This window comes from Salmo salar, chromosome ssa06 (genome assembly GCF_905237065.1).
Source record: "Salmo salar chromosome ssa06, Ssal_v3.1, whole genome shotgun sequence".
NCBI classification, from domain to species: domain Eukaryota; kingdom Metazoa; phylum Chordata; class Actinopteri; order Salmoniformes; family Salmonidae; genus Salmo; species Salmo salar.
The window spans coordinates 76479975-76492264 of record NC_059447.1 but is presented as its reverse complement, the minus strand read 5'-3'; the positions used below and the strand labels follow the sequence as shown (position 1 = coordinate 76492264).

Genomic DNA, 12290 nt, shown 5'->3' with positions numbered 1-12290 from the left:
TGTGTGTGTGTGCATGTCTCAGTCACCAGATCTCAACCCAATTGAAAACTTCTGGGAGATTCTGGAGCGGCTCCTGAGACAGCGTTTTCCACCACCATCCACAAAATACCCCTCCAGTAGAGTTCCAGACACTTGGAGAATCTCTGCAAAGAGCTGTGTTCGAATACCCATACTAACATACTGTATACTACATACTTAATGAGTATATACGACATACTATTTGTTCATTTTAGTATACTGTAAACAAAGTGTATCCTTTCACTGTACTAGTGCTTCGCCTGTCTACCGAAAATTGATGCTTTTGCTATGCAACTTCTTGTTAGCATAACAAATGACCAGCGAGACATCTTACGACTTCATTAACATTGTCCATTGAGAACACACAACAACTATACCACTTAGCTAAGCTAAAAATGACGTGAATAATCAAGTCAATAAATGTTTTCCTCCATCTCCATCTGTATTTGATGTTTCATTATTTGTGTCCATTCCTATGTTAAACCCTATATGGCTCAACTTTACACTGTATGCGGCTCGAAACAGACATACCACACACAACTATGTAATAGTTAATATACTGGAAAGTTTGATGTATTAGTAGCCAACTAATGTTATGTAGCTAGCTAACATACCAGTACATTGGTGTGGCAGGTAGCCTAGTGGTTAGAGTGTTGGGCCAGTAACCAAAAGGTTGCTGGATGAAATCCTCGAGCTGACTATATGTTTGATACCGTTCCATTTATTCCATTCCAGCCATTACAATGAGCCCATCCTCCTATAGCCTCCTCTGATTTGTACCTACATTTGGACATCATTATAAGAGAATTTCTCGACCCGTGCTCCATGAGAGTTACTGCAGCTTTCATCTACTACTGTAGACATTACATGATGAGTTTCTAGTGTTTATATTCCAATGACTGTAACAGTGGTTTTCTGATCCGCTCTTCAGGAGAGTTCCACTGCAGCTTCGAGGAGGAGCCCATCTGCATGTTCACACAGGACAAGAACGATGACTTCGATTGGACGAGACACAGCGCCGCCACCCGTGACACTAAGTACACGCCCAACACCGGGCCTAGCGGTGACCGCAGCGGATCCAAACAGGGTGAGCAAACCCAGGAAGGAAAACAAAGCTACTGTACAGTATGTTTTATTGTGATGTCATTAGGATTTTAGGTGCACTGTGTTGGGGAATCTTCAATGCGACAAAGAAGGTCGTAAGGGAATTGTTTTGCCCACAGTTTACTATGTTAGAATATTTTTTTATACTTATTTGCAAGTGGTTGGCTACCACTCCAGTTGGCTTCAGCTATGTTACATGTATCTGTTTGTGACGCATGTTCTTTCACAGCGTATTGGTACAGTTGGCTTCCAGGTAAACTTCCAGGTCTTTCTGAGTAATATTTTAGTCTTCACCCTGGTAGTCAACTCAGTACAGATACTGTATTAACAACACACACTACATGCGGCAAATCAATAACACTTGTCAATATCAACACAATGGAACATGCAACAAACAATTAAGCACTCTTACTTTCATGGTAGTCATCTCTCTCTGTCTGTATCCCCCCTTTCTCTGTCTCAACTCTTTTTGTCTCTCGCTATATATATATATATATATATATATATATATATATATATATATATATATATATATATACCCATCCTCTCTCTCTGGTTTCCATGGGGACAGTGCCTGACAGAGTTGCCTGCTAGTGTTCAATATGATAGATTGATACAGTGTAAACACAGGCAAATTCGTTTCACAATCTGACACACACCCTCTGCAAGAAACGGTGACAGTTGGCCTGTGTGTCAGTCCTGAGGGAGAGGGAGCATTGATCTAGTCTTTACAGGAATGGACAGCTCTAGTAGCAACAGCAGCTGACGTAGTAAATAATATACTGGCTTTAATCACTGTAATTAGTTGAAACTGTCCAGCATTTCATTACCAGCCCACCAGTCCTAAGGGGCTGCAATTATCTGATATCAAAATCAACAAAGAGAAGGAATTCTATTTGATTTTAGCTGGAGGGTATGCAAGCTTTTTCTCCGTCCTAGCTACCTCCTCCCGCCCCAAAGTGGGACTGTAGATTGAGTCTGGAATGGGACTCGGGCCATGTGTGGGGAAGGTTCGTTTCACTGCTGCTTCTCCCATGAAGGTTTCAGATTACCCTGAGATATGGCCATCACTTCTGTCCCCTCTGCCCTCTGATTAGTGTCTGGTTAGAGGAGAGGTCTTTAGTGGAAATTGACTTCCACTGTTTCACTACTAGCTGGATGGAGCCGCCATTTTCATCCCAAAGGATTCTAAGATATTGAGGGCTTGTTCCATAAATCCTCTATATCATGTGCCCATACATCCTCTATATCATGTTCCCTTTGGGGAATTCTAATAAAACAATAGCCCATACAATATCCAAAACAATATTCCATGTGATCGTTACAGAAATGTTATTTTTTTCCCATAATACAAACAGCACAACCAAGGGTTTATTTTATGTGATTTAACGGCAAATTGTGGCTGTTAAGAGTCATGCCTACAAACAACAGAGCACTCCTTGGGTCCTAAAGACACTGGTGTTGTGTTCTCTCTACCCTACAGGTATAACCTTGTTATTTGGTGTTGTGTTGTCCCCACCCTACAGGTTTCTACATGTACATCGAGACTTCCCGGCCTCGGAAGGAGGGCGAGGTAGCAAGGCTGGTCAGTCCTTTCTTCAACGTGGCGCCTAAGAACCCGTACGGCATCACCAACCCCCCGGCATACTGCTTCGGCTTCTTCTTCCACATGTACGGAAAACACATCGGTAAGAAGAACATCAGTCTTTTTCCCTCCAACACATAACAGCAAGTCACAAACCAAGGACATGTTCCTTGTATTCTCTCGTCAATACATGATTGAGTCATGGAGGCTTCTCTCCAGTGACTATTTATTTGTAATCTCATAGCTTTATGCTATAATCATCCGTATTAGAGCCATTATTCTGGACATTGGATCCATTATAAGATCCATAATTTTGATTGATGGCTTTACGTTTTTTCCCTTTAAGCAGATGTACACTCTTAAAAATCAAAGCGCAAGTTGGAACCAAATGTGACCTAATTCAGGAAACTGGGTGTATGTCGCAAGTCATGACTTCACAGGAGAGCTGTTTGAATGTAAAAAATATTTTTGGGATCAAAATTATTTTTTGACAGAAATGCCTTCTGGAACATGTGAACTTTCATGTGCCTTAATAACAAACTTGTATGCCATCTGTAAATACGAATAAAATTGTTCAATTACGAGCCTTGTTGGTTAAGCCACAGAAAAAGTGAACAACCTTCCCACTAGCCATGATTGGCTGAGATAATGAGTGGGCTGGACATGCCAAGAGAGGAGTTAGTATTGGTCTGCCATATTCAAGGTTTCTGTCTATTTGAGCTCGTCAGTCTGTGTCGGTAATCCTGTCGAACGCGGCATTTTTTAATGTATATTGTTTCGTGGAGCTGCATAAGTGTTGCTCCCCACTTTCTGGAGGATCAAGTTTTGAAATCAGTGGAACTAGAGTATGATAACTAAAGAGATGGAGAAAACACCTGTCTCCGGATTACATCTTCAAACTAAGGGCAACCGTGGTATGGCATTCCTGACAGGGATACACGTCCAGCATCATGCATGATGATGTATACAGGTAAGATAGTCTAGCGTTAGCTAGCTACATTTTCAGATATTACACGTTTCTAATTTTTACTGAAAGTGGTTTCATTTCAAACTAAGGTGTACTGTTAGCTAGCTAGCTAACGTTAGCTGGCTGGCTCCCTAGCTGACGTTATTATTTGTTTCCCAGAGCCGTTTGCTTTTCTATTTAGAGCCTAATGTTAGCTAGCTAACATTGGACCTGGTTGGTTAGTTCCCAGCACTGTGGCATTGTTGGCAAGCTGTTCATTGTTGTTTAACTAGCTAACGTTAGATGGCTGGCTTGTTAGCTAACGTTACGTGACATGTGTGATATTAAAAGTTGTTTACCTAGCTAGGTTCATTGTTTACCTAGCTAGCTAGCTATATGTCTTAAGCCAAAGTGTACTGTTAGCTGGCTGGCTCCCTAGCGGAGGTTATTGTTCATTTCCCAGAGCTGTTTGCTTTTCTAGTTAGAGCTTAATGGATGGCTCGTTAGCTAATGTTACGTGACGTGTGTACAACAATATGGCCGTTGTCAGTAAACGTCTGCAAAAAAAAGCACCATTTCACATTTTGCTACATAAGACCGAATCCAGGTGTTGAGTCACAAATAGGGTTAGGTGGTATTCAGATTTTCATATCATCATACCATCCTCCTTTCATCCTGGGATATACAGTATTTCTGGCTTTGTACTCAAGGGGGCGCCAAAAACACAAAGCTCAGTACCATTAATGCTAGTTAGTGCTAGTTTGACCACCAGAGGGCATCTTTGAGAAGCATTTGATAGCTTTCATTAGTAGCTGTACTAGAGAATTGAAAACCTTTTTTGAAAGAACACAGTATATGGGACTGATTTTAAGAAATTTTGCTTAATTCATTTGATTAATTTTATGGTGTTTCTATTCCAAGAAAAACGAAAAAAAAACTCTGGATTTTTGTTAGGATGGAAGGGAAAATATGGCTCTGTACAACGTGATGGTTGGGAGTAGGCTAGAGTGCTGGGCTATTTAGCGAAAGAATCCCCGTGTCGTGCGGGCACGTGGCAGACCGGGGTTCAATTCCCCAACAGGGAGGAAGGAGTAGGCAGTCCTTGTAAATAAGAATTTGTTAACTAATTCCATATGTGTTATTTCATAGTTGTGATGTATTCACTATTATTCTATAATGTAGAAAATATTAAAAAATAAAGAAAAGGCCTGGAATGAGTAGGTGTGTCCAAACTTTTGACTGGTACTTGCTTCATTTTATTATTATGGTATTTCTACTCCAAGAAAAATGAAAAACCCTGTGGGTTTCTGTTAGGATGGAATGGAAATGATGCTGCTGTAAAACGTGACGGTCGGGGTAGGCTATAGTCTTGTGCTATTAAGCTAAATAATCCCTGTGTCGTGCGTGGGCATGAGAGGGGCATGCAGGAGACCGGGGTTCAATTCCCTGACGGGGAGGAAGGAATAGGCTGTCCTTGTAAATAAGAATTTGTTCTTAACTGACTTGCCTAGTTAAATAAAGGTAAAAAAACATTTTAAAAAAGGGTTGCTCTGTGCTACCCAGTGTGCTACTGTCCTCCTCCCTTCCCGATGGGCTAGGTCTGTACTCTGTGCTACCCTCCTCCCTCCTCATGGGCTAGGTTTGTCTTCTGTGCTATCCTCCTCCTACCTCTTCCCCATGGGCTAGGTCTGCCTTCTGTGCGCGGCTCTGCGTCCCATCCCGTACCCCCTGCCCTCGTGCCTTGAACCTCGCACGCTTTCAGTGGATACAGCTGGAGAACTGCAAGGCAATCCCATTGAGTGCAGGACCAATGACCAATATATAGTGTCCTGCTAATAACAGGGTTGATTATATACAGTTGAAAAAGGAAGTTTACATACACTTAGGTTGGAGTCATTGAAACTCTTTTTTCAACCACTCCACAAATGTCTTGTTAACAAGCTATAGTTTTTGCAAGTCGGTTAGGACATCTACTTTGTGCATGACAAGTAATTTTTCCTACAGTTGTTTACAGATAGATTATTTTACTTATAATTCACTGTATCACAATTCCAGTGGGTCAGAAGTTTACATACACTAAGTTGACTGTGCCTTTGAACAGCTTGGAAAATTCCAGAAAATGATGTTATGGCTTTAGAAGCTTCTGATAGGCTAATTGATATAATTTGAGTCAATTGGAGGTGTACCTGTGGATGTATTTCAAGGCCTACCTTCAAACCCAGTGCCTCTTAGTTTGACATCATGGGAAAATAAAAATAAATCAGCCAAGACCTCAGAAAAAACATTGGAGACATCCACAAGTCTGGTTCATTCTTGGGAGCAATTTCCAAAAGCCTGAAGGTACCATGTTCATCTGTACAAACAATAGTGTGCAAGTATAAACACCATGGGAGCATGCAGCCGTCATACCGTAAATGACTAAAATGATACCGCTCAGGAAGGAGACACGTTCTGTCTCAGAGATGAACATACTTTTGTGCGAAAAGTGCAAATCAATACCAGAACAACAGCAAAGGACCTTGTGAAGATGCTGGAGGAAACAGGTACAAAAGTATCTATATCCACAGTAAAACGAGTCCTATATCGACATAACCTGAAAGGCCGCTCAGCAAGGAAGAAGCCACTGCTCCAAAACCCCCATAAAAAAGCTAGACTACGGTTTGCAACTGCACATGGGGACAAAGATTGTATTTTTTGGAGAATTGTTCTCTGGTCTGAAGAAACAAAAATAGAACTGTTTGGCCACAATTACCATTGTTATGTTTGGAGGAAAAAGGAGGAGGCTTGCAAGCCGAAGAACACCATCCAAACCGTGAAGCACGGGGGTGGCAGCATCATGTTGTGGGGGTGCTTTGTTGCAGGAGGGACTGGTGCACTTCACAAAATAGATGGCATCACGAGGAAGGAAAATTATGTGGATATATTGAAGCAACATCAAGACATGAGTCAGGAAGTTAAAGCTTGGTCGCAAATTGGTCTATCAAATTTACAATGACCCCAAGCATACTTCCAAAGTTGTGGCAAAAGGGCTTAAGGACAACAAAGTCAAGGTATTGGAGTGGCCATCACAAAGCCCTGACCTCAATCCTATAGAAAATGTGTGGGCAGAACTGAAAAAGCGTGTGCGAGGAAGGAGGCCTACAAACCTGACTCAGTTACACCAGCTCTGTCAGGAAGAATGGGCAAAAATTCATCCAACTTATTGTGGGAAGCTTGTGGAAGGCTACCCAAAATGTTTGACCCAAGTTAAACAATTTAAAGGCAATGCTACCAAGTACTGATTGAGTGTATGTAAACTTCTGACCCACTGGGAATGTGATGAAAGAAATAAAAGCTGAAATAAATCATTCTCTCAACTATTATTCTGACATTTCACATTCTTAAAATGAAGTGGTGATCCTAACTGACCTAAGACAGGGAATTTTTACTAGGATTAAATGTCAGGAATTGTGAAAACTGAGTTTAAATGTATTTGGCTAAGGTTTATTTAAAACCTTACTTCAACTGTATATGTGAGAATATCCAAGGGGCTTTGATATCATTCTAAATTCATAACAATAATAATAATAATAATAATAATAATAATAATTGCTTTGTTTAAAAAATAACAATATTTTGGAGATAATTGCATTTTCAAAGATGCGAGAAAAAGGCCATTGTTGAACATGGGGTGAGACATTGTTACTAGTTTGTAAAGAAAGACAGTTTGTTATTTAGTTGATTATTTGAATCAGCTGTGTAGTGCTATGGCAAAAACCAAAACTTGCACCCCTTGGGGTGCCGAGAACCGAGTAAGTGAACCATTTTAGGGTCTCTTAAGAGCCATAAATGGGATTGTTCTTTGAAAAACCATACAAAAATCCAAAACCAGAAATGTTTGGTCCCTCCAAGACCAGAATTGAATAGCCCTTCTGTAGGGATTTAAGCGTCATTTGCATAGTTCGCAGGGTGCCCTTCAAGTGAGTTACCATTGCACCCATGACTGTGTTTGCTAGTGAGAGAGACACAGTTGTTGCAGTCCTGTGGCCTTCACCAAGTGAGATCCAAAGTGAATATGTTGTCATAACACTTAGTATTTAAGACAATACAATAAGGCCTAGTTTTACCCTAATACAATGACATGCAACTCATAATTTGCCTGCAAGTCACATTATGCTGGCTTGCAAAGTGATGTGTATTTCCTATTGTGGATATCCAACATTTAGAAATGTTATTCTCCCACAACCTGCACTCAAAGTGACTGCCAGGGTTGGGAAGACTAAGGTATTACAATACCTTAAACATCTAAACTTGAACAACCCATTCAGTAATGGGTTTCAAGTCCAAGTAACAGATTAGAATAGTTTAGAAAACTGTATGTTATTTACATTTGAGGTGCATAAGATTAATTAATCAATGTACATGCAAAAAATAGGCATTGAAACAAACAATTCTAAAAATCAACCTGCAATAGAGCATGCTGGGAAATATGATACTGATGTGCATGGTTTTGGTTCAACTCTGGTTATTAACACCAACACTGGGGTTCTTTTACACCACTGAGTGTTAATATAACTCTTTACAGTATGAATTTAACTATTGAATCAACACTAGAAATGTTACACTGAAAAATCAACACTAGTTAACACTGGCCAATGTCCTGTGTGCTATGAAAGGGACTTATTTGCAGGCATCCATACATTTCAAGAAACTTTTAGAATTCTGAAGAACCGTAGACTCAAAGTTTCTTTATCGGGCAAGAGATCTCCAAGGCACCTTAAGAGCTGACGAGGAACCATTTAAGAACCTTTGTCACGGCTGTTTAAAGGATCGGACCAAGGCGCAGCGTGTTTGTAGTTCCACATCTTTATTAAACCGTGAAACTAAATGCAATACACCAAATACTTAAAATTACAAAAACAACAAACCGTGACACAGAGAGAAAACACACTACTCAAAATTAACAACCCACAAAACCAAATGGCAAAACCCCCTACATAAATATGATCTCCAATTAGAGGCAACGAGAACCAGCTGCCTCTAATTGGAGATCATCCCAACAACCCCAACATAGAAATAGAAACCTAGAAAAACAACGTAGAAACAGAAAACACAAAAACCACCCAAAAACACCCCCTGTCACGCCCTGACCACTGTACTATAGAAAATAACATCTTACAAGGGTCAGGACGTGACAACCTTTATTTTGTCCAGTGTACAGTACCAGTCAAACTCATTCAATGGTTTTTCTTTATTTTAACTACTTTCTACATTGTAGAATTATAGTGAAGACATCAAAACTATGAAATAACACATATGGAATCATGTAGTAACCAAAAAAACAAATCAAACAAATCAAAATAGATTTTATATTTGAGATTCTTCAAAGTAGCCACCCTTTGCCTTGATGACATCTTTTTGATGTAGTTTATCTGAACGCATCCCCGTCTACAACCATTTCCTGTATCCCAGTGAAGAGGTACTCTGCTACTAATGCTCTGCTCCCAGACTCTGTGTGTGTGTGTGTGTGTGTGTGTGTGTGTGTGTGTGTGTGTGTGTGTGTGTGTGTGTGTGTGTGTGTGTGTGTGTGTGTGTGTGTGTGTGTGTGTGTGTGTGTGTGTGTGTGTGTGTGTGTGTGTGTGTGTGTGTGCGAGTGTGTGTGCGAGTGTGTGTGCGAGTGCAAGGGGGAAGTAAGATTGGACCTCTGGCAGTGAAGCAGTACCAGCTAGTGTCCTCTACTGGGCTTGTACTCTCCAGTGTGTGTGCGTGCGTCCACATTTGAGTGTATATACACAACTCAAGTCTCCACAGTGAAGCCTATCAGTCTAACAGGGGGGTAGTAGTAGACTACTGCATCTTAGCAACAGCAGGGTAGAGAGGGAGGGAGTAGGACGTAATAGTCTCTGGTCTCCTCTTTACTGATAATAGTGTGGTCTCTTCTTTACTGATAATAGGATGGTCTCCTCTTTACTGATAATAGTCTGGTCTCCTCTTTACTGATAATAGTCTGGTCTCCACTTTACTGATAATAGTGTGACCTCTGGTCTCCTCTCTACTGATAATGGGGTATTACTTCCTCTTACATTACCTTCTCATTGTCTCTTAGTGTCCCCAATGAAACCTGCAGAGAAAGTGTTTGCTGTGAAGAGCTCTAAAGGGAGTCCTTTTGCTGTATGAGACAACTGCTATTGAAACAACATTGCCCTGCACCAAACAAGAGAGCGAACTGACACGGAGGGAGCTAGCTACTGTATCATCCATCTTGACAAAGGGCTGAGCTAGAGTTAGCATCAAGATGAGGGATATTGTTGAGTTAGCTACGCACACGTGTGCATATACCGTAATTTCCGGACTATTGAGCGCACCTGAATATAAGCCGCACCCACTGAATTAAAAAAATATATTATTTTGAACATAAATAAGCCGCACATGTCTATAAGCCGCAGGTGCCTACCGGTACATTGAAAGAAATTAACTTTACACAGGCTTTAACGAAACACGCCTTATAACAAAAATAAATATGCTTTAACGAAGCACGGCTTGTAACAAAAATAAATAGGCTTTAACGAAGCACGGCTTGTAACAAAAATAAATAGGCTTTATCGAAGCACGGCTCGTAACAAAAATAAATAGGCTTTAACGAAACACGGCTTGTAACAAAAAATAAAACATTTGCAGTAAACAGTAGCCTACCAAGAAAGTCATTGGTCACTATCTTCTTCCTCCTGTGCACTGAAACCACTGAAGTCATCTCCTTCAGTGTCGGAGTTGAATAGCCTCAGAATTGCTTCATCCGATATTGGATCGTTTTCATTGTCGCTCTTGTCACTGTTTGACCTTAACCCGTTTGGCAATTTCATTGGGCTAATGAAAGCTTCATGCCACCAAAAAACTGAGCACGTCACAGAATGTGTTTTTTTGGAGAAAAAACATTTGAAAGCGGGAAAAATCCATATATTAGCCGCGTCATTGTTTAAGCCGCGAGGTTCAAAGCGTGGGAAAAAAGTTGCGGCTTATAGTCCGGAATTTACGGTACACACACACAAGCAGACACTCACGCTCACATACACACACACCTACACTGTAGAAACTAGTATGCTTAGCCTACCCTAGTGGAATGTGGGAATTGCCAGGTGCGGTTGGCTCCGAACATCTGGAATGTGTGAAGGAGGGAGCGAGGGAGGAAGGGGGAGAGAGGGAGGAAGGGGGACTGAGGGAGGAAAGGAGGTGGGTGAGGCAGGTCAGTGGGGAGATTAGAGCTGTTCCAGCGCTCAGCTGAGGTTGAGTAGGCCGTGACATTTTCAATTTGCTCAGATTGATCGCCAGCCGAGTCCCCCTCTCCCTCCATCCCCTTCATCCCTCCTTCTCCTCTCCTTCTCTCCCTCCATCCCCTCCCTCCACCCCCCACCCCTCCTTACCTCCCTGCCTCCCTCCATCCCCCAGACAGTGCCTCCTGGACCTCCTCCAGAAATCTCTCCAGCAGCCTAAGAGATGTTAGTCCTGTTTGTTGTGCCAGGATTTCCAGGGTTTTCCACCCCTCCTCTCCCAGCAGTCTCAGGTCACCCAGCCTTAGTAAACCCACTGCCATCGGTTGCCTCTGCAGGGTGGCCACTGAACCGATCTCAAAGGGATGGCTGGGTTGTGGAAGATAGGCTCCTCCCAGGCTCCACACCCCTTCTCATGTGGGCCTTAGCAGCTGCCAGGCCCTCAGCACTGCAGATTAAAAGTCTGAGAGACCTGCTGTACTCAGCCTCTTCAGCTTCATGAGGAACAGCTGCCGGTCCAACCCTAATCCGCCAGCTCTTCTCAGCAGCGCGGGGGGGGTTGAGGACAGCCAGTTTATGCCACAGGGAGGATGCTACCAGGTTGTTGATTATCAGCAGCCACCTCCACCTGGCCAGTCTTGACACCACTGCCTGTGACAGCCCCTCCCAGTTCTTCCTGACCCATCTCTCCGAGCCCAGATACACCCTGAAAATGTTGAGCCCTTCACAACCTCATTGCATACCCCCTGGAAGCAGAGGGGCCCTATCCCCCCATGCCCCACATAACAGAGCTTTGCTCTTTCCCCAGTTTACCTTAGCTGATGAAGCTCCCTCGTACACCTTCAGACTAGTCTCTAGTGCCTGCATATCCTGACCATCACAGACCATCACAGAAACGTAATCTGCATATGCTGACACTGCTATGCCTGTCAACACACCCATACCTGTCCAGCACACTCCCTGCAGTCTCCTGCGTAGCAGGCCCAAAAAAGGCTCAATGGCTAGTGTATATAACTGCCCCAATAGAGGGCATCCTTGTCGAATGCCCCATCTCACCCAGACTGGCCTACTGAGCCCCCCTCCCACCTTGACCATACATGACTCCCCAACATACAACATCTTCACACAGGTCAAAAACCTTTCCCCAAACCCAAACACAGACATCACATTAAACAGATACTCACGGTCCACTCTATCAAAAGCCTTATCTCGATCTAAAGAGACCAGTCCAAAGTTCACATTCGAACCTCTGAACAAGTCCAACATGTCCCTGATTAAGAACACATTGTCCGTGATTGAGCGTCCCGGTACGCAATATGTCTGCTTCAGTCTATTAGCGAGGACCTTGGCAAATATCTTGTAGTCCACACAGAGCAATGCCATAGGCCTCCAG

The 12290-nt window shown here is 42.5% G+C and overlaps 1 protein-coding gene across 2 annotated transcripts in view; it reads left to right on the top strand.

Annotated features, from left to right (window-relative positions):
• Positions 1 to 12290, top strand: part of LOC106608081 (MAM domain-containing glycosylphosphatidylinositol anchor protein 2) — a 398494-nt gene that overhangs the window by 345453 nt on the left and 40751 nt on the right. For both annotated transcript variants that reach the window (XM_014205777.2, XM_014205779.2), the window contains exons 14-15: positions 950 to 1105; positions 2649 to 2810. In XM_014205777.2, coding sequence (XP_014061252.2) covers positions 950 to 1105; positions 2649 to 2810 — 318 coding nt within the window. The remainder of the gene's footprint in view (positions 1 to 949; positions 1106 to 2648; positions 2811 to 12290) is intronic.